Genomic DNA, 23,175 nt, shown 5'->3' with positions numbered 1-23,175 from the left:
CAACAGAAGTGTGTCTCCTCACAGTTCTGGAGACTAGAAGGCCAAGATCAAGGTGTCAGCAGGGTTGGTTTCTTCTGAGACTGTAGTCCTTGGCTTGCAGATGGCTGTCTTCTCCCTGTGTCTTCACATCATGTTCCCTCTGTGTGTCTGTGTCCTGATCTCCTCTTCTTATAAGGACACGAGTCAGATTATATTAGGGCCCAACCCCTAATGACCTCATTTTATTTTAATAACTTCTTTGAAGACCCTCTCCCCAAATAAAGTCACAAATAAAGTTACTGGGGATTAGAGCTTCAACATATGAGTTTGGAGAGGACATGATTAAGCCCACAACATTAGTTGTGAGCACTGGCTTCATCTTTAGCACCTTGAGGTACCCCTGGGGTGGCTGTAGACGACCACATTGCTGACTCCTTTGGAAAATTATTTGCCATAAAGGTTCGGTGGTAAACATACATCGTCAGGAAAGGGGCATTTTGGAGTTGATTGTTGTTTTCAGGGGTGGGAGTGCACTATTATATTAGGAATTCCACCCCACCGAGAATAAAGTCCTAGAGGGCTAAAATAATGAAAACATTTCAGAATATATGGTGATTGCCAACACTAACATCCTCACTGGAAATTCCCGCTCTGAAATGGTCAGTATTTGGTTAACCTTGAGAAATTCTGTGGTCACGTGTCCAGTTCCCACCCAGGATGAAAACATCATCACTTCTCCTGGACTATCCAGACGGGAGAGCTCTGTGGGACACGGTCAAGTCCTGTCTTCTATGTTCTGGTTGGACAGAGAGGATTTAGCCTTCCTCGCCATAAAAGGCTGGGAAAGGGTCCACCCAGGCTCAGCCTTGGTCACTCCCTGTGCATAATTGAAATCACTGCCCACAGAATTCAGGGTGAGGTTGTAGGGAAGAGGCTGTGTAAATGACTCTGACTGTTGCTATAACAACAGGACCGTGGTCTAATTTCTTCTGAAAAATGAATTTCAGCTGGTAGGATGGAGCTGAGCAGCTTCTCCCCACAGATTAAAAGCTCTGCGACAGCCTCCCTAGCTCTTCTGTGTGTGGACCGAGTGCGTGGAGCCAGTTCAATCACATCCACGTTCATCTGAATGTGAGAACGTGCCTGTCTGTGTGTGGTCATCTTCACCCACCGGTGATTCATCCCGGAGAGGAAAATCCTCTAGTTCTGCCTTTCCCCTATTTGTGAACAAAGTTACTGAAGACATTGTAAATATGGCAGTCCCCTTGTTGGTACAAGTCCCTTAGCTTCCAGCTTTGGGGTAAAAGCATGCTACTGTGGAATGGAGGTCTGGGGATCAGATGCCTTCTAGAAAGATGCTATTCTATGTCCATATCCTATTTGCTCACTCACTAAGATGGTGTGTGTGTGTGTGTGTGTGTGTGTGTGTGTGTGTGTGAGAGAGAGAGAGAGAGAGAGAGAGAGAGAGAGAGAGGCAGAGAGAGAGAGGGAGAGAGGGAGAGAGAGAGAGAGAGAGGACTTCTTTTCCAGCAGGCAGCTCTTAGCTTTGCTTTATGCAAACTGCAACTCACAAGGAAGAGCAATGTCTGACCTCTTTGAGGGAAGCGAGAGGCTTTTTATAGACTAGGCCATCTTATTTCAATACTGTTGTTTGCCAAAGGGAGATAAACACGTGCTGGGATTTTATGCAAAAGCAGTGTCGGGCCTGGGCACTGGGCGCTCTGCCTCCCTGTGCAGGTGCAGGGCTTCCGGGCCATGGAGAGGCTCCTGGAAGGGGCTGCCAACAGAAATGAGAATGTCTCGTTGAAAATCAGGGACGTTTTGAGTAAACAGTGAAATTAAAATATTCTTGATTCCTACCCAAGGGAGAGAAAAGTACTCAGCCTCCCTGAAGTGTCTCTCCCTCCCGCCTCCCTCCTCCCAGAAAATAAACAAATCGAAATCTGGAGCTTAGTTCCAACATGCCTGTTCTTTGGTGTGTGCGGCTGGTGTGAGTCTCCAGCTGCGAACGATGCAGATGAGATGTGATCTTCTCATTTGCCCTCTTCCTCCCTCTGGTTTTTCCCTCTTTCCTCGCCCACCCCCTTCACCGTCATTTCTTTACAGCTCTAAATAAAATCCCATTAGGAATCTCGGGCTGTAATACAAGGTCGCGCTACAGGCGTGTTTGAATGGATAATGTATGCATGACTTTTAGTAAACGATATCGGGAGATATTCCTGAGGAAATTGTTTCTTCTTCTTAAAAATAAATAGAATGTAGCATGTCTGTGTGCTTATGGAGATGAAAAGGCAGAGCAGTCAGGGTTCAGATGTTGGCGTCTGAGGGCAACTGCAGAGCTCAGCGGAGCTTTTCCCACGGAGAGCTACCTGGCGCAGGGGGCTGCCACCCGGGTGCACGCAGCTGCCGCCTCCTGAAGCGTTCAAGGCTGCAGCTCTCATCACGCCTCAAACACATGCTAAATCTGCACAGTAACATCCTCCCTCGTAGAGGAGCACGCCTTTCTGTGAATCAGGCAGATCTGACTCAAAGACATGAACACATCCTCCCAGACTGTCACGACACAGGCGTGGAAAACACTTTTTCAGAATTTCTAAGCAAGGTTTGCTCACGTTTGATCAGGACAGGAGTTGGCAGGCACAGAACAGCAGAGTGGGTGAGAGCACGGAGTGAGAGGCAAGTGGGACTGAGGAGAGCTCTGCTCTGGGCTCTGGGGCACACTCCTGTCCTCTCTGGTTATTGTGAGAATTAATCAAGGTAATACATGGAAAGCATTTAGCCTGATGCCTGGTACATGGTAAGTCCTCAGCCAATTAGAATCTTAAATGACGTGAATGTCCTGAAATATTTAGTAAGCAGTGAATCAGATCCTCTGATAAAAACTTAGAAGTGCAGCGCTTTCTACTGAACATTTTGTGAGATTTGAAAATCATATAGCCTTGGCATTTGCAGAAATAGCAGTCTCAGTTTTAATGAGTTCATAATTTGCTCAAACACTGATTTAAACTAACTGTACAGAGCTCATGAAAAACTTTACAACTTGAGATATAAAGAATCCACAGGATTCACATGACCGAAAATACAATTTATTCATTCAGTTCAGAGAAAGCCACAGGCTTGTGTGAACATGTATGTATTTGGAAATATGGAGATTTGAAGAGACCTTGGAACCCACCAGTTGTAAATGTCAGCAGCCTCAAATGCTCTGCTGATGTTTTAGGATCCATTCTCAGTAGTTATTGTGCATTTAACTGGTGCTGATTACATGTTTAAAAGTAACTGAAGAATCAAAGCATACCTGAGATTTCAGCCACACCCAAAAAGACTCAAAATGCTTTTAAAGGGGACCTTCCTCTGGTACCCACAGCTGGAGTTGGGTGAGCATCCATGCTCCCAACACTGAAGAGAGTGATAACCCTCTTGTATATTCCTGAGACTACTTGGGAATAGAGCTTTAAATCTGACTCTTAGCAAAAAGGAAAAGGATCATGGTCATTTCTAAGATTAACCTCAGAGTCCTCCAGAATATTCTGAAGGGTCCTGTTCCCCTGGGCTGGGGGCTCAATGGTGCCCCTGCATTTCCTTGGGCCTCTGAAGCTGAGGTTTCAGATGCCCATTAGGAGGAGAGGCCCCTGTTCAGATGATCCTTTTCTTCCTGGAGCATTACAGAATGGAGATTTCTAACTGCTCAAGGCTGACAGACATCCCCTCCAGTGACCCAGATTGCTGCCCACTGACCAGGTTCGGAGAATCTGTGTTCTCGGATGATCAAAAGTAGAGGTTTTAAACTCTTGGCTCTCAGGGAACTAGTTGTGTGTGTGTGTGTGTGTGTGTGTGTGTGTGTGTGTGTGTCCACATGAATTTTATTGTGTAGTAAAGTTCCTTCCTCTCAGACCTAATGTTAGCAGTGTACAAGGCTGACAAGGGAGACCTCAGGAGCTGTGATAGGTTACTACATTCTTGTGTGTCGCTCTATCCTTCACATAGATCTCCTTAAGACAAACATATTCAACTTTTGTCGGTCCATGTCTGACACAGGTTCACTTTCTGGGGTGGTCTTTGTTCTTGGGAATGAGTCCACCCCTCAGCACTAGCACACAGGCCATGGCACACCCTCAGTTCATTGCATGAAAATGAAGGCAAGTGTATAACGTGGAAAGGGGAAATGTCTAGGACAGGGGTGGGCAACCTTTTTGTGAGTGCGTGCCAAAACCAGCAAAATCTCTGACTCAAAATTCTTCTGCATGCCAACCCTAATTTTTTGAGAACATGTTACGCCTACTTGATATCTCTTAAGGTGTACGTATGTGAGAAACCTTGAAGAAATAATAAAATTCATTCGAGCAACAAAAACACAGTATATGATGATGAAAAATACATTTATTTTTTAATGTATACATGTACACTGATAGTCCGACAGAAAACTTTATGACTCCGTTTGATATTATCAGTGGGACTTTTGCTGCTGCATCACTGATGACAGAGATTTTACATCAGGTTTATATTTCGTGACCTTCAGAGATATGCACGAGCTACTACTTTCATCCGTCAGGCTACTCCTATTACAAGACTTAACAGAATTCATCACTGAGAACAAAGATTCACAAGCGTATGTGGATGAAACCAAAACACTGGTCGGATCTAGGAAGGCAGGGGGAGTTAAGGCAGAGGCATAGAAATTGCTCTTCCTTTCTTGTTAATCCATGTCTATGGTCTTTAAGATAACTTGTTATGTAAAATTATTTATTTATCTAAGATGCACCTATACTGAATTTATCTGAAAAATAAGGAAGTCGATATTAAGAAAAATAATTGTAAATGGAAGATTATAAGAGAGGATTTCGCGTGCCAGCAAATGTTACTGGTGTGCCATGTTTGGCACGTGTGCCAGGGGTTGCCCACCCCTGGTCTAGGATACTCCCTGCCCAGAGAAACCTAAAATACAAAAAATAAACATTGTCATGAAAAGTCTTGTAGACATCCAGCAAGCTTCTGCAGAATCCCAGGTCCTCTGAGATTGGAAGCATCTCACCCCAAGTGTTGTTCCCTAGCCCTGTCTATGAGCTGTCCCAGAATGTCACTGGTGAACATTTTATACTGACATCAGGTTTGTGTGTGTACATGTGTGTGTGTATTTTAATCAAACCAATAACTTCAGAATGTCATAACTTGAGCAGAATTATTAATGTAGTTCAGAATTCCTAAAAACTGGAGACCCTGGATCAAATCTGATAAGTGTCTTTAGATACCTGTGCATTTAACCTGCGTCCCAATCTGGGCCCCACTTTGGGCTCCTGAATCAGAAACTGTGGCAGTGAGACCAAGAAATCTGCATTTCTCACAGTAGCCCAGGTCACTTCAAGTTGGATAATCGGTGGTCCAGAAAATTGGACCACTTAATAACCCTCAAAAAATGCTTTCTAAGGGCTCTGAAATCTAGGAGACAACTCTGAAAATGCTCTGCACACTATTCATATTCTGCTAATTAAAATATCTAATGAGTATTCTGGGTCACTCATCAAATGCCTTAACTAAGCAAGTCGAATTTGCCTGTGTGTTCCTGTGCTAGTTATCTGCTGGCAGAGTGGGGAGAGAATAACCATATGAAAATCGATTCAGTGAGTCATCTTTTGGTTTGACCAGAGCAGATCAAAATGACAAAAATGTTCTTTTTGAGCCTTGAAATTAGTTATAGCATCTGGAAACTGTGATTCCAGTTCATCTTTCAATATTAGGAAATAGCTGTGTCTCTAATAGTTGGTGAAGGGAGTTCACTCACATTTTTGGTTGGGGGTGGGGTGCTTTGGTGGATGAAAACTTGAAGTCTTTGTATGGAAGTTTAAAATTCAATTATGAAAATAGCCAGCATTTTCAGTTCATGTAAGTGTCAAAACGTGTGACCTTAGCAATGTCACGTCAGGTCTCTGGGTTTCAGCCTCAGCCTTCCCTTCCATGATTCTCTTCATATGCTCTCCATTGTTCTCATCATAGTTTCCCTGAATCCTTACTGTCCTCAGAAATATTAAGGAGGGGACAGTCCACAAGCCATTTCCAGCACAAATAAATGTTATGTTTAATCAGTTGCCACTAAAATACTATACAGGCCAATATTTTCAAGTGCTTGCTTTGAGGGTCAATGACTTAAGTTCAGTGTGGTTACTTCAGAGATCTTTTTAGGGCTCATCCATTCCTACCATCCCATGACGGAGAAAGAAAGCAGCTATCGGACAATATGTATTAGGATGACTTGGGATCACATGGAGGGTCCCCAAGATCAGGAGTTGTGGGGAGGGACCATCACAAGAGCCTACACTGAAGGTAATGTCTAAGCTGCCTCATGGAAGACAAAGGAAGTTAGTCAGATGAAGAAGTTGGATAAGAGTATAGCATATGCAAAGGCTCAGAAGAGAGAGAATAAACACTGTATGTGCTGAGAGCTGCAGATAATTAAGTATAACAAAGGTTTAGCGTCGACTGGTGTTGGAGGGCCAGTTGGGGAAAGAAGGTCAGAGGTGATCGCTAAGATAGGAAAGGTAAGCCGGATCAAGTTGTGGAGGGCCTGTGCGCCAGACGTCCATGATGCTGAAGTCATTGGACAGCTCCAAAGAGCTGCAGATGAGCAATGGGCTGGATCAGGCTCACATCTACTCAGAAAAGCACAGCCATGTCACAGAGAATGGGTTGGAGGGCAGGCGGGCCTGGTGCAAGGAGACTACTCAGGAGCTGCTGCAGAAGTCAAGAGAGAAGTGATGATCTGAACTAAAGTAGTGTCATCGGGGGTGGAAGATGAGAATTTGAAATTTATTAATGATAAGAACAGACAGTTCTTGAGGTTTAATTGGGTGTGGGTGGTGGGGAGAGGGTGGAATCAAGGGTGGTTCCGGAAAACAGTCTGAGGGAGCATCAGACTGTTCGCATTGGAGTCAGTGCCGCAGAAGAAGGTACGGCTGTGTTTCATGGTCCTGGATGAAGGTGTAGTGTGGGCTGTGGAGTCAGACCAGGGTTACAAGGTAACACCTATCTCTTAGAATCATCAGGAGTAGAAGACAAGGAATCTGATGGTTTACCCTGATATCTTCCATCCTAAAGTAGTCATTAATAGCAGTGTCATCATCTTTATTCCCAAGCTCTGTGAACATGCCCAATTTCATGCAAAATCAGGACAAGGCATAAGAGGTGTGGGCTTTGGGGAGGGAAGGAAATTGGGTGTGTGTGTGTGTTTAACTTACTAGCACTGCTGAAAGTCTAAAGAAAGAAAGAATGTCTTTTTTTGTGGACATACTGACCCTGAGAATCTCAGGGAATAGGGTTCCTCTATGTCAGCAGGGGCTGTAATCTTAGCCCTGTTCCTCCTTGTTATGGGTGTCATCCACCCTCCCCATCCCACCTCCTCCAAAGCTCTGCCCCTTTCCCTGTAGAGCCAGCAGGACCCGCATATGACCAACCCCAAAGGTTTGCTGTGAAAACTAAATATGGTCCTTTGTGAAAGGGCTGTATAACCCCAAGGGCACAGCTATTCTTGTTACTACTTGTCTGGGTATCATCTCTCTCTCTCTCTCTCTCTCTCTCTCTCTCTCTCTCTCTCTCCCTCCCTCCCTCTCTCTCTTTCTCTCTCTCTCCTCCTACATACACACACCCCACAGTTTCATAGAAACACACACCATTGAGCTACAGCATGTAGACCAGAGACTGGTGCTGGAGCCAGTGTGAAGCAGGAGTTGTTTCCTTCAGAGTCACTGACAGGTGATAGTGGCCCATAGTGTCACTGGCATGGGGTGAACAGTGTGCTTCAGCTCCTGGCACCACAGCGTCCCTTAATGGGAGAAAACACTTATAATAATAGTAACCCAGGAGCAAGGAAGCTGATGCTCAATAAAAAGTTCCTGTGATTTTTCCACAGGGGCACAAATCATAGCATTGGAAGGCAGAAGAGCCAGGGACTCCCTAAGATAAGGATGTTTGGGATGAGACTGATACCTGGGTCCTGGAGAGGTGGGGAAGTCACAAGGACATTTCCTCGTGTAGTCAGCCATTCTCTCTCTCTCTCTCTCTCTCTCTCTCTCTCTCTCTCTCTCTCTTTAATTGATTTCAGAATGGAAGGGAGAGGGAGAGAGATAGACACATCAATGATGAGAGAGAATCATTGGTAGGTTGCCTCCTGCACCCACCCCCCTACTGGGGATTGAGCCCACAACCCAGGCATGTGCCCTTGACCAGAATTGAACCCAGGACCCTTCAGTCCACAGGCCGATGCTCTATCCACTGAGCCAAACCAGCTAGGGCTAGTCAGCCATTCTCATGCTCACTGAGCAGAGAGCTTGTGAGTTAGTCTTCCAAAGCACCCAGATTCTATCCCTTTCTGCCCACTCTCCTTCTCCTTCCCCGGAGGCGTGACGAGAGAATCAGACTCTCAGACCACCTTTCCATATAGCAGCGGGTGCTGAGACAGTGGGGATGCTATTTGGGACACAACTAAACAAAATAAAAAAACCACACCATAGCTTCAGTGTCTTCAGTGGGTCTTTTTTATATTCCTAAACGCTGACACATGAAGTATATGTCAAGATTTGGGTTAAAGGGGCCAGCAGGAGAGAACTTGAGGCTTTCAAGGACAAAGAAATTCTTAGCATTCACTCAGGTTGAATGCTGGAAATCTATTTGATTTGAACCTCAACAACCTGGAGCTGTTTTACAATCTAGGACACGAATGCATTAGCACTTGGACGTGGGCTTGAATTGCAAATTTGATTTTTGTTGTTCACATTTTAAAAGGTTCACCAGATGCTTGGAAAACATTAGGGTTTTGTGGGCTAGCGAACAGAAATACTGTCATTCTACCTATCTGTGTCTTAGAGATCAGGAAAGTACTCTCTCCCAGTTGCAGTTGTGGCTATTAGTATCAGTGAATTTTAAAAATAATAATAGCTAAGGTTTAATGGGTGCTCACTGGACTCCAGGCACGAAGCTAAGTGCTTTCCATATTATTTCATTTAAGTTCAGCTTCAGGGTAACTCTATGAGCTACCTATTACTCACCCATTTTGCAGATAAGGAAACCAAGGCTTAGGAGAGGTTCCATGTTGTCCAGGATTCATTCATTCAACGTGTGTTTATCAAGTGTCTACTGTGAGCTGCTGGGGACTCAGTAGTGAACAAAACAGGGAAGTTCCTACCCTCATATAACTCAGTATCTAATAGTGGGTATCACAGCTAACAGTTATTAAGTTCCAGGACACAGGTATATGTTTTAACTCTTAAGTGAGGGCCGTGGGTTTGAATCCAGGCATTCTGACTCCAAAGCCTATGCTCCTGTGTCTGTGTTACTGCCCCTCAGGGCTTCACCCAGATAGGCCCGCTCTGCTGGTAAGAGGTGAAACTTGTGATTCCCAACCAGACCTGCCCTTGTCCATGGTCTTGGCTGCCACTGTTCTACTGAGGAACAAACAGAGTGTTTGTCTTTATTTTCTCCATCCTGCCCCATCCACTCTGTGGCCCTACAACAGAATGGTGGGCCCTGACTTTCTAAAGTAAAGTCAGGTTCATCTTTAAGACAAGAGCTTATTTGTTTTAAGGCAAACATCGCTTCAGGAGGTTTCCCAGGGCCCCGCATTGTTTCCTTCAGGCCCTGAGGCTGTAATATTTGAACTTGCCGCTCTGTGTTGGAGCTACATTCAAGTATCTGCCACACCTATGATCAGAACCACAGTCTCCTGGTTTGTTCAATAAATCACATCATTTTATAACAGTGTCTACCTTATATGAAGGCTTGAACCAATATCTTCTTTGAAGTTAAATTCCAGTGTGTCCCCATTCGGGCTTTGTTTTTAGCAATTCAGGGGCTTTTACTAAGTGAGCGCAGACAGTGTTTGGTGTTGTGATTAAAAATATAAGATTTAGGAACAAGGGCTGGACTGGATTTTCACCCAAGGACCTTTTCTGTTTGCTTTTAACATGGATTTCTCTACTTATGGGAGAACAGCAATAAAGTGGCACTTCTTAGAATCCCTACCTCATCTCCGGACGGGTTTTATTTCACACGGGGCTCCTCTGGAGCCTGGTCAGTTCCGCGTGTGAGTGCCTAGTGCAGGGTCCAAGGGAATCCTGCTCCTTTCTTCCCTGGAGGACTGCTCCTCCTGCCCTCTCCATGCATTCTGCCTTCTACCCTCGACTCTGAGAAGCTACAAAAACCCAGCTAACCCCATATTCTCTTCCTTTTGTCACCCATTGAATATTTGCCCAGTACTTACTTTCTGCCAAGTGCTTTTACCAGAAATCCTACACACTTCCCTTTTCTGGCAGAAAGGAAGGGGGCAGACAGATGAATTAGGTTTATGGCTTATAAATTCATAGAATTAGCAAGACTTTTCTTAATTTGACTTAAATGAGTCCAGTTAAGTAGGCACAACACACTCCAAAGTATGAGATCCCATTCTTGGGGATGCAGAATCTCAAAGCCAGGCATTCCTTATGGTCAATGGGACAGCCTTCCTGCTCTGATTTAAGCTCACCTCTTTTAGCCTCTATGAATTGCACAACAGAATCATTCGCTCAATTTGCCATTATTTGTTAACCACTGCACTGAACTTGAACACAAGGTGCAGCCCCACCAGACACAGTGATCAAGTCAGCTATAGTCACACCTTCCTGGAGCTCACTAAACAGACACTTACATAATTGCCCCAAAGTATAGTAGGACCTATGATGGGGAAGTAGAGATTGCTTGGAAAGACTTACTCCAGCATATCCAACCTAGTATAGGTGAGTCAAAGAAGACCGTGGGGAATGGCTATAAGAGAAGATTTCTTAAAGTAAGTGAAGTCTAAAATACAACCAGAAAAATGAGCAGCTGTTAACCTGGGGAAGGGAGGGTGGAGGGGAAACAGTATATTCCAAGAAAAGAAAACAAAATGTCCAAAGTCCTGGAAGCAGAGCAAAGCTTGGCACACTTAAGAAACTGAAGTTTCAGGAGAATTTATAGAACATGTCCGGGAGGTGATGGGGAGGTGATGCTAAGCTGAGAAGGAAGAAGATGTGCCTGGAATGATGACCAAAAGAGCCAGGTGAAGTAGGTTCAGTTTGGGTTTTAATCTGAAGACAATGGAAATCACTACAAGGTTATAAGCAAGAAGGGCGATATGTTTTGTTTTGTTTTGTTTGTTGTTTTTTCTTTTTTGGTTTTGTTGAAAAATGTGGCAGCGCAGTGAATAAATTGATAGAAAGCAAAGCAATGCATAAAAGAATAGGTGAAAGAGTAAATGGATGGATGAACGAAGCCAAGACATGGAGATCAGTTAGGAGACTGTTGCAACGGTCTAGCAAGAGATAATGGTATCCTGGCCAAGGATAGTAGCAGTGAGGTTGGAGGTGAGTCGGTGTATTAGAGTAATAGTTTGGATGCAGAATCCATAGGACTTGGTGATTGGTGATGTGAGGTGTTTCAAGAAGAATGCTCACGTTTCTGATTTGGGTAACTGGGTAGTACTGAGATGAGGACCAGGTTTGAGTAGGAAAAGATAATCAGCTCAGTGTTGAGACATGTTGAGTTGTAGATGCCCAAGAAACATCTGGTAAGAAAGCATTGGAGTTAGCGGAGCTCAGCAGAGAAGGGAGGGCTGGGTATGTTGTTATGAGGTCACTAGCCTAGAGAAGTTAGTTGAAGCTGTTGTGATGGGTGAAATCATCTAGGCTAGGGTGTAGAATGGGTAGGGGGAAAAAAGCTTAAGATAAAACAATGAAGAATACTATCATTTAAGGGAAAGAAAGAAGAATACATAGGGAGCTGAGGAAGAGCAGGTGGTGAGACAGGAGGAAATCCAAGAAAGCATGAGAGCAGAGTGGGCTACTGCATCACCAGGTGCTGGGAGGTCTTGTAAAATAAGAACTCAGAGGAAGTTTGGGGTTATGTTAACCGTTCATCTTCATTTCTACACTCTTTAGTAAATGTGTTAAATTTTCTCTTCTTAGAGGCTTTTTATTGTTCTTTAAAAATATTGTTTATTTAATTCCTTAATGTTCTCAATGAAGAGATGACACAAATTTAAGTAAGTGTTAACATCTTCCTCAAGTATAGTACATTTTGGTCCAAGTGTCACATTTAGCATTCCGTTGAAAATAGTAATAGATGATTCTCACTCTCCAATCTTTAGTTTGTTTTCTGTCTCTTAGCTTTGTGGGCTCTGCTTCTTAGAAGTTAGTGGACAGCAATACATTTCACCACACTGAAAGAATAAACTATGAGCTGGAGATTTAATCATTCTCTTTCCTATTTCTTTTCCAGCTCCAGGAGACTGTGAAAAGGAAGTTGGAAGGAGCCCGATCACCACTTAATGGAGACCAGCAGAATGGTGCTTGCGATGGGAGTTTTTCTCCAACCAGCAAGCGAATACGAAAGGACATTCCCACCGGGATGGAAGCCATCAACAGTTTGCCCAACAACATGCCACTGCCTTCAGCTTCTCCTCTGCACCAACTTGACCTGAAGCCTTCTTTGCCCTTGCAAAATAGCGGGACTCACACTCCTGGGCTCCTAGAAGACCTAAGTAAGAATGGCAGACTCCCGGAGATTAAACTGCAGCCTGTTAATGGTTGTAGTGACCTGGAAGATAGCTTCGCCATCTTGCAGAACAAGGACCTCAAACAAGAACCTCTAGACGACCCTACTTGCATAGACACATCAGAAACATCTCTTTCAAATCAGAACAAGCTGTTCTCAGATATTAACCTGAATGATCAGGAGTGGCAAGAATTAATCGATGAGCTGGCCAACACGGTTCCAGAGGATGACATACAGGACCTGTTCAATGAAGACTTTGAAGAGAAGAAGGAGCCAGAATTCTCGCAGCCAGCGACAGAGACCCCTCTCTCCCAGGAAAGTGTGAGCGTGAAGAGCGACCCCTCTCACTCTCCTTTTACACATATCTCCATGGGATCTCCCCAGACGAGGCCTTCTTCTTCTGGTCCTCCCTTTTCCACCGTCTCCACGGCCACCAGTTTACCTTCTGTTGCCAACACTCCTGCAGCTCCGAACCCCGCCAGCTCCCCAGCAAACTGTGCGGTCCAGTCCCCGCCAACTCCAAACCCAGCCCACACCCCGGGCCAAGCTCCACCTCGGCCTGGCAATGGTTATCTCCTCAATCCGGCAGCAGTGCCGGTAGCTGGCTCGGGGTCAGGCCCGGGGGCTGTGCCCAGCTCCGACATGTCTCCAGCGGAGCAGCTCAAACAGATGGCAGCGCAGCAACAGCAGAGGGCCAAGCTCATGCAGCAGCAGCAGCACCCAAACCAGACTTCCAGCTGGTCCCCGTTAGGGCCTCCATCCAGTCCATACGGCGCAGCTTTCACTGCAGAAAAACCAAATAGCCCCATGATGTACCCCCAAGCCTTTAACAACCAAAACCCCATAGTGCCTCCGATGGCAAACAACCTGCAGAAGACGACAATGAATAACTACCTCCCGCAGAATCACATGAACATGATCAATCAGCAGCCAAATAACTTGGGTACAAACTCCTTAAACAAACAGCACAACATTCTCTCTTACGGCAACACGAAGCCTCTGACCCATTTCAATGCGGACTTGAGTCAGAGAATGACGCCACCCATGGCCAATCCCAACAAAAGCCCCCTGATGCCCTACATCCAGCAGCAGCCGCCGCAGCAGCAGCCGCAGCTCCAGGCTCCCAGGGCGCACCTGAGTGAGGACCAGAAACGCATGCTTCTCATGAAGCAGAAAGGAGTGATGAACCAGCCCCTGACGTACGCGGCACTGCCGTCCCACGGTCAGGTAGGTGGGAAAGTGATGCCCCCCTTGCGCCGTGCGGTTGTGCATTTCAGACTGCCCACGTGGGATGCTTTGGCACCAGCAGGGTTTAATTGCCTGTGGAGATGCGTCCTACACATCCTCATGGGGTTGTCAGGTTTGGGTTTGGGGTTTTTTTCCTTCCTTTTCTCTAAGAGATGGAAAAGGTTAGCCCGATTAACTTGCCTGTAGTTGAATGCCTGGGAATCAAAGAAGTTTGATTCCCAGTGGCAGATAAGAAGTGAAAAATTACATAAGGTCCTCACTCTGAGGGAGGCAGTGCTGCAGCGGTCCCAGGGCCAGAGCTGTTCTCCTTATCTCCCAGGTCTTTCGGTCTTACACTCGGCCTTGAGAAGGCCAGAGCCTTTGGGGATCTCTGCAACGCTTTGATGAAGCCCTCAACAGCCTTTGCCTAGCTTTCGGAGTTGTGAATCCTGGACATTGGGGTTTTTGATGTTCAAATCTGAGAGAGTTTACTGTATTTTCAGAGTGACCTGCAGGATAGATTTTTGTAGGATTTGTCGCTGAACTAAGGCAATTAGAAGCTGCTTCAAGCTCGTGACTTGGGAGTGCAGTCAAACCTCGCCAGTTTATTCAGCTCTAATTCAGGGAAATTCGATGGTGCCTGTACCTTAGTATTCAAACAAACTCCTCTCTCCCACTTCCCGGCTTCCTGGTTTGGACAGCAGGGAATAGATCCATGGAAAAATGAGTGTCAGCCAATGGGGAGTGAGTACTCATTGATAAGCATTCACCTCCTCATCCTGACCACTGTGGCAACAGGCAAAACTCCTTCCATGTACCACTTCCTCTACTTTGAAGGAGAGAGTGGGGAAGTGCATTGTTCTACTGCCCTTCTCCATACAGGGGTGAATTCATGAGCTGCCACTGTACTGCCTACTGCTGTTTTGTGCCCTAGTCCTTGCAGGATGCCAACGTTTGCATTGCAGTTGGAGGTTTTGCAGAAAAGTCTTTGCTTTAGGGGCGTGTGCATACAGGTTCTAACTAGTGCTCAGATATGTATCCACAGTTGGATGCATCAGAAGTAATGCAGGCAGCTCTTGCATCACTAGGCAACTGCTTGCATCTTCTATCTCCTGGTGTGACCCCCTCCCGCCTCATATCCACCCAACCCCCCTGAACTTGACGGAGGCCACAGAGCTGGCAGTGGTGCTGGCCTGCAGAGACAGGCCTGAGCTCTGTGGCTTGGTTCCTGTCCTTCACAGCCTTCCAATCCCAAAACCTCACAGTGGTTTCTTGTCTGCACATGCCGGCCGGCTCTAAAGAAATTCTGTCTGGAGAAATAAAAATGTAGCTTGGTTTACGTCAACTGCAATCAGTGGAAGGTAGGAAAGCATCATTGATATGTGAACTTTAATGTATTATTTTGGTATATCTATATCTATACACACACACACACACACACACACACACACATACACACACACACACACACACACCATTGGAAAGGTGTGACATTTTATACACTTCAGAATTAAGTTCTGAAGCAGGCAAAAATATAGGCAGTTCACAGGGATGTTTGTTGTAGCCCTAGCGTATCTGAGGTTTATGAAATCACAAGCTGTCAGAATGGTCTCATCTTCATCTTAATGCAAATTCTGCCAGCAACAGTAAAATATCTCCTCCGAGCCAGACCAAAGATGATTAATTCTAATCCCCAGGCTCTGCAGACATGTGGGTGCAGTGTGAGCCCATCCTCACCACCACCACCACCACCACCACCACCACCCTCCCAACTGAATGTCTTTTGAAATTTGCTAACTTGGGATGAAGTTTTTGTCTTTGCTGGGACATGAATTTTAAAGGTGCTTATTTCAGGTCCTTATGCTTGCCTCACTATGAGTAACTGAGGCCTTAAGCTACAGAGCTCATGTTTGGAAAGAGCTCAGTCAGGTGAAGAAATGAAGGTGATGGTTTTCTGGACTAAATCTATGGGCTTGTCCTCTGGTCCTTCCGTCTCACGAGGTACTTTCAGGGTGGACAGGATCTGCGTTCTTGAGGCCTCATTAGAATAATCACTTCTTAACCTCATACAGAGCCATAAGCAAAAGCAGGCTTTTTAATGAAATATTAACTCACCACTGTTTGAAACAAGCTTCAAAATACACATATAAACATGTGAATATCCTTCTGCAAACATACCAGTTATTTCATGCTTTTATCTGATTGTGGAGCAGTATTTACATAGCTCTCAGAATCGTTAATTTGCACTCTATGCGAGTACATGGCACAAAGATGTGCACGCATTACAGGCAAGACATAAAATGTAATTATACATAGGTGTAGTTCAATTTGTTTTCTGCTGTTGCTAGTGAAAATTCACTTTATTCTTTGTTGGCCACAAGGACCATGCGCCACACTTAGTTTTAATGAATGACTTGAGCACCAAAGCCACTAACACTAGAACATTGATTTCAACATAATTATCTTATAAAGATGTTTACTTATTTGGGACATTTGCAGAAAATGCAATTCCTCTCAGAAATGAACAGAAATTCACTCAGTTCCTAGACATTTCAAAAAAGATGGAACCAAAACTAGAAAGCGCCCCAAAAACAACTTTTGTCAAAATTGAGCAAAGATTTATGTACAAAGATTATGTGCTAAGAGTGTTAATTACAATAGTGGAAAATTGTGACCAAAATAAGAATTTTGGAAAAATAATGGACATGAAAACCATGATATTGACTGATTATCATGTAGAAATGCTCATAGGAAAAGTGAAGCAGATCGACCATACAGTAGCTTGTATGTTGCAATCCAGATTGTGTTTTTCATACATATAGAAAAATACTGAATAACTAAAATATTAAGAATGGTATATTTGGTTGGTAAAATTATGAGTGATTACTGTTTTCCCTCCATAATTTACCAAGTTTTCTGTCATACATGTATGTTAATCCTACCATCAGGAAAGGTAGTTTTTAAGGAAGGGAAATCCCCTATTTTAAAAAAAGCTTATACTATGCTAATTATTTTTTAAAACTTTCTTATTTTCCCAGTTTGCCAGTTGGAGTGAGATGGGGCCATTATTTTCCACTCATTTACATATAGTATTAGTTATGGATCCCTGCTTTAGCAGATAGATAGTTCCAAACCCTTCTCCTCACACTCACTCTCCTTTTCTTTCCTCTCTTCACCTTCTCTCTCACTCCTATCACCTGCTCTGAATTCTTATAAAATCTCAGCTAAGATAGCGACAATGGAAGTATCAGTGAAACTGCCACCATTATGAAATTTCAAGTCTTCTCTGGGTTATGTTCTCGTATTAATTCTTTAATCACTTCTCCTTTCCCTTTTTCTCATATTGTACTTTCTGGGCTGCTCTCTAATATTTAAAATATGTGATTCTGTGATGAAATAACCATAACTTACTTTGGCCAAGTCTATCTGTTACTTTTTCCTAATTTTTTTGTTTCTCTAGAACAGCCTCTCCTCTCCCTCCCTCTCTCTCTCTCTCTCTCTCTCTCTCTCTCTCTCTCTCTCGCTCTCGCTCTCGCTCTCGCTCTCCCTCCTTCCCTCTTTCCCTCCCTCCCTCCCTCCTGTTTTTACAATGTTTTGCATAGTACCTGACACTGCATCTTAAACATAAGGATGATAATAAATCATTACACATGGTGATTATCGTTGTTCGGAACCAAAGTGTGTTTGCAGTGGAGTCTCAGCTCCAGTGGAGAGAGCATTAGCACAAATAACAGAGAGCTGCCTTTGAGATCAAACAGAAGAACTGGAAAGGCAAGTCTGAAAGGGATCCTTTGATAGCAGGTGGTAATCTTGAACCAGTGGAACAACAGTGAGATTGCGGGAAAGGCAAACTCGGTCTCTGTCTGACAAACAGAAACAGTGGAGCACCTCTGAAAGGAGGGGTCAGGCGAGTTACAGGCACCCAGAGCCCAGGAATACCTTTCACACGGAACAGTGGAAAGGGAGTCCTTTCCAAGGGGTGATGTTCATTTTTAGTAGTTGCCATCAGAGGACTAGAGAATAGGATGACTATGCTTCTTTATTAATGCTTTGCATGCTGTTTGCGGTATATGACTGTGTGTATCAGAATGAGTACATGTGTTCTCATGTTTTATAGAAAGTTTTTACTTTTCCATTTTATTTTACCAAAATTTGTTGGGCACCATGTGAGGTGTCTTCATTGTAAGATTTTTAACCATGAAATCTCCAAAAAAAGAACAGAGCTCCAGTATTAACAGCCATCATAGGAATCCCTTTGAAGATACATTGTCCTTAACTCTAACAACTTGGAGTCCTTTTTTTCGTTTCCTTAGTGTGTGTGTGTGTGTGTGTGTGTGTGTGTGTGTGTGTGTGTGTGTTTATTTTACCCAAATAATATATGACATAGCTCAGAAAGTCAAATAGGCCAGAAGGCTTGTAATGAGGAGGAGCAGCTTCATCCTCTTCATTCTTTATTTCTGCTTCCCAAGGTGACCACTTCAATTCATTAAGTCATTTTCTCTCATTTATTCCATAGACTGCTGTTTCTCAATATGTCAGTTATTTGATTCTATAAAAGATGAAGCTTCAGCTCACTTACACCACCTCCTCACGAACACAACCCCCACCACACACAGAACCTCTTTTTTTTCTTTGCCCCATACTCTCAGTGTAGCTAGATATATTACAAATTATGATTTTCAAAGTCTTCCATATTTACATGGAATTTTTGCATAGTGCCTCACAGTTTGGCTGTGTAGCATATTATGATGATATTTACCTTCTAGTATGACTTTTTGTTTTCCCTGGGATTAATAACTGCCTCTTTTTTTAAAAAATTGGTGTTATTTCTGCACTTACCCTCAAACTTGTCTGACTCTGTAAAACTTTCAATGGGATCAAGCACATCAGATCATCTATTTTTCTTGCATTTTCTTTTATCTTTTGTTTCTCTCCTCCCCTGTCTCCCTCTCTCTCCCCCACCACTTTTCTCTCTCTTTCTTTCTCAATCTCTCCCCCTTCTCTCTCTCTTCCCCTCCTCAATCTCTTTCTCCCTCCCTCTCCCTCTCTCTCTCCCTCTCTCTCTCTCTCTCTCTCTCTCTCTCTCTCTCTCTCTCTCTCTCTCTTTCTCTCTCTCTCTCCCCCTCCCTCTCTCCCTCCTCTCCCCTTCAGTGTCTGTCCTGAAGGCTTACACCCTCTTGCTCCACTCTTCTCTCCTACAGTTCTCTGGCTCTGCTGCTTAAATGCCTTTCTTCATGGTCCTGTGGCTTCATAATACCCAGTGACATTTGGATCCCCCACTCTATGGGTGGGACCTGTTTTTTCACTCTGGGAGCTTTTCAGATCTTCTCCCTTATCCCTGAAATTCGTGATGATCTATTCCTTCACTCACTATGTCTGGTTCTATGAACTTTTACCCAAAAGCCTGGAAACATGTATCCTTAAGTTTTGGGATATGTTCTCGTGTTTTAATCATTTCTTCTTTTCCCTTTCTCTTTATTAACTTTCTGGAACTTTTATTTATCATGCATTGGGCCTCCCGATTGTTCTCTAATTTTCATCTTTTCAACTTTCTATATTTTTATCCTTTCTTCCACTTCCTGTGAGATGGCCTCACCCTTATCCTCCATCTCTAAAGCTAAACATTCCATTTTATTTATCATACTTAAAATTTACATAGCCTCTTTCTTGTTCTCTGATATAGCCTTTTTAATCTAAGGATATTAATTATCATTTTTAGATTAAGTTTTCTTGTGTCCCCCATTTCCTGTTTCTCCTAAGCACCTTTTTCATATGCTCATTTTATTTTATTTTTTCTTTCATGTTAGAAACTTTTCTCAAATGTCTGTTTATTTTATTTTATTTTATTTTACTTTTAAACATGTTTTTATTGATTTTTATAGAGAGAGGAGGGGAGAAGGAAAAGGATAGAAACATGGATGAGAGAGAAACATCAATCAGCTGCCTCCTACACTCCCCCTACTGGAGATCAAGCCCGCATCCCAGGCATGTGCTGTAACTGGGAATCTAACCAGTAAACTCTTGGTGCATGGATTGATGCTCAACCACTGAGCAACACCAGCCGGGTTATTTAGTTTATTTTAAGAGTGAGGCAAAATAAAGCTAAGTAGTTGCTCTCTGTCCTTCCACAAGGCTTGTCAACTGTTGGCTTTGCTCTAGGGGGGTTGGGCTAGAACCCAGCCATCTCACTGGGTCAATGTCTGTAGACTTTCACCAATGACCAGACAGAAAAGACTCCGTCCATCTCATTACTGGGAGTTGTAAATCTGGAGGCTGGCTTCTGGAGCTGAGCAGAAGAATGGAGTGAGTAGCTGATGGTGTTAGTGAAGGATATCTCACTAAATAAAGGCAATGTAGACTTTCACTTAATCTCCCTGTGTTTGCATGGCTCCTTGCCCACCTCAGCTAGGGCTGGCATGCAGGATTCCAGAGCTTTGTGGCTTAGTCTCTCCAGAGAGTCATACACTTTCCTTCTTCCAGTCTGGGAGGATGTCTGGCCCACCTCTTAATTAAACAGGACTTTAGCCAACTCTCCTTTAGTGTGCACCCCACCCCCACCTGGCCTCCGGAGGTGCTTCTGGGTCCTGAGATGTTGGAGCATTCTTCAGCTTGAACCATCTTGCTTTATTTTGGGCTTCCCCTACCACAGGATCAGATTCAGCTTTCTCTGAGCTTCCAAGTCGTTTGCCACTCAGCCCCCTGATTTTCAGCTTCCAAAATTTGGTTGACATCCCTCGATTGCTATTTCAATCTTCCATCCTCTTTGTTCTTGAATATTTGTATCGTTGTTATTCCTTTATTGTCGTACCAAGGCATTGCAGAAAGCTAAAGTAAAGGTGGGTGTTTGATCCACTAGTGGTTCTCAACCTTCTTAATGCCGTGACCCTTTAATACAGTTCCCCATGTTGTGGTGACCCCCAACCACAAAATTATTTTCGTTACTACTTCATAACTATAATTTTGCTACTGTTATGAATCATAATGTAAATACCTGATATGCAGGATGTATTTTCATTGTTCGCGACCCACAGGTTGAGAACCGCTGCTAGAGGCTCCTTTGGTGACTTTCAGCATCTATCTGCATATCAAATGTTATCCAATATTGAAATTTATGTTTTACAGCAAATTTCACACTATTGCTTCTAACCTGTTGGCCTCTGTTGGAGCTGGCTTCATAAAACCTAAAGTGCTGTCTTAACATAAAATTTACATGTGCCAAACACGTGCTCTAAAGGACAGCAGTGTCAACATGATCAGCATGCGGTGTCAGAATAAGGTCTTGTAGTTATAACCACTGAGAAGTTTTTAGAATCTTGAAAATATTGACTTACTTCAAGGACTATAAAAACAATTTAGGTTCCCTGACCCTGACTAAGCCAATAGTATCTGGCAACTCAGATGCAAAGTAAAATATTGACAGAACACTCATCGCGGTCTGAACCCAGGGCCACCCAGCTGAGGGGAGAGCAGGGGCAGCACTGCTTTAAAAATGCAGATAACGAGTGAAATGTTCTATTGGTTGGTATAACGGTCATTTCCATACACATCCTGGCATATTTTGAAAATCCTGTCAGAGTCGTAGAATTATGAGGCTAAGTGTAAACAGCAAAAAAGGACAAGTTCTGGGAAAGGAATTTGTTTTATAACAGCATTGGGGAAGAAAGAGGTTTTAATTAGCCCCCTATGAGAATACTCTTTAAAGGTTTTGTGCACCAAGAGAGAGCTTACAACTCATCAAACAGTGTTTCTGAAACTTGCGGGCCTAGGAATCACCTGGGGAAATTGTTTAAGATGCAGGTAGTCAGATTCTACTGCCGAAGGTTCAGAATCTGGAGTGGGGCCTGGGAATATGCATTTTAACAAGCAGTTCACCACCACTGTAACTGACATTTTAATTAAAGCAGCCTGTGTTTATTTCAATACTCAATATTTACAGCTGCTTAGATATGGCAGTTATTGTGTGTGGAACTATAAATTCTGTGAAGTCTAAGTCTTGAATTATTTCAAGTAAGATGGGAAATTGTGGTTACTTTGTTTAATGGATTTCTTTTTTTATTAGGTTAGAGTAAAATTTTGTTAATTTATTTTTTTACTTTTTTATTATAGTTGACATCCACTATTATTCTGTATTAGTTTCAGATGTTACAGCAAAGTGGTTAGAAAATCATGTATTTTACCAAATGGTCCCCCCATTGCTTCAAGTACCCACCTGGCCCCACACAATATTATTGATATGTTCCCTATGCTGTAATCTACGTCTCTGTGGCTATTCTATAACAACCAATTTGCACTACTTAATCCCTTCATCTTTTCCACCCAGCCCCCGAGCCCTCCTCTCCTCTGTCACTGTCAGCCTATTCTCTGTATCTATGAACCTCTATTTATTTGTTTGTTTTGCTCATTAGATTCCACATATAAGTGAAATCATACGGTATTTGTCTTTCTCTGTCTGATTTATTTCACCTAGCATAATAATCTCTAGGTTCACCCAGACTGATGCAAAAGGTAAGATTTTATTCTTTTTTACACCTGAGTAGTATTCCATGGTATATATGTACCACATGCTTTAATCCGATCATCCACTGATGGGCACTTGTGTTGCTTCTATATCTTGCCTACTGTAAGTAACACTGTGATGAAAATAGGGTTGAGGATCCTAGCTATGTTTTGTAAACCATAGAATCACTCCCGTTGATTTTCTCAATAGGACAAAGCAGTCCGTCCTCCCCTTCCATGGTGAAGGGTGAATTTGCCTTTGTCTCCAAGAGAGGACTGGTTATTCATTGCTCTGTATCAGGGCCCACTGAGGGCACAGCCTTGTGTGTGTTGAGCTTCTCTCCTCAGACCTATAGGAAGAGAGACTGCCCTGAATTAGAAAGTATGTACATGAAAGGAAGCACAAGGCTTCCTTAGGACACCTTTGGGACAGCCTCCTCAGGGCAAGGCTGCTCGCAGGCACATCGGTAGGGCCACAACTTGGTGTTCTGTGTTCTGACACTGTTCCATCAAGGATGGCCTCCAAGCACCTTTCCCAGACGCCTCTGGGCATTGAGGAGGTGTTGCCGCACCCAAATTCCCAATTTTATTTTACTTCTTGAGTCAGAGATTCCCTGCATCCAATGTCATCCCTGCACCCTAGGCCACTGCCCAATGCTGCCAATGGATTTCCAGTGCGTCCACATGTAAGAGGGCGGTCTTGACAGGAGCCTACTAGCCTGTCACAAGTATAGAAAATTGTGAAACTTAACCAAGCATAGCCTCCCCATGTATATTAACTCCTAAGATCTAAATATTATGGACTAAAAATGGGTATCATAATAATACTTTCTACAGAGGCTAGCAATGTGCAGCCTAATCAGAGTAATGCAGAGGCCTGCACGTGAAGTCCATACAAAGCAGCAAATGGTTAGGTCTGCG

General features: G+C 43.7%; 1 protein-coding gene across 2 annotated transcripts in view; it reads left to right on the top strand.

Annotated features, from left to right (window-relative positions):
• Positions 1-23,175, top strand: part of MAML3 (mastermind like transcriptional coactivator 3) — a 387,866-nt gene that overhangs the window by 219,356 nt on the left and 145,335 nt on the right. For both annotated transcript variants that reach the window (XM_036313470.1, XM_036313469.1), the window contains exon 2: positions 12,256-13,758. In XM_036313470.1, coding sequence (XP_036169363.1) covers positions 12,256-13,758 — 1,503 coding nt within the window. The remainder of the gene's footprint in view (positions 1-12,255; positions 13,759-23,175) is intronic.

This window comes from Myotis myotis, unplaced genomic scaffold (assembly GCF_014108235.1).
Source record: "Myotis myotis isolate mMyoMyo1 unplaced genomic scaffold, mMyoMyo1.p scaffold_m19_p_6, whole genome shotgun sequence".
NCBI lineage: Eukaryota > Metazoa > Chordata > Mammalia > Chiroptera > Vespertilionidae > Myotis > Myotis myotis.
Note: the sequence above shows the minus strand (reverse complement) of the source record. Positions and strands in the feature narration are given on the sequence as shown.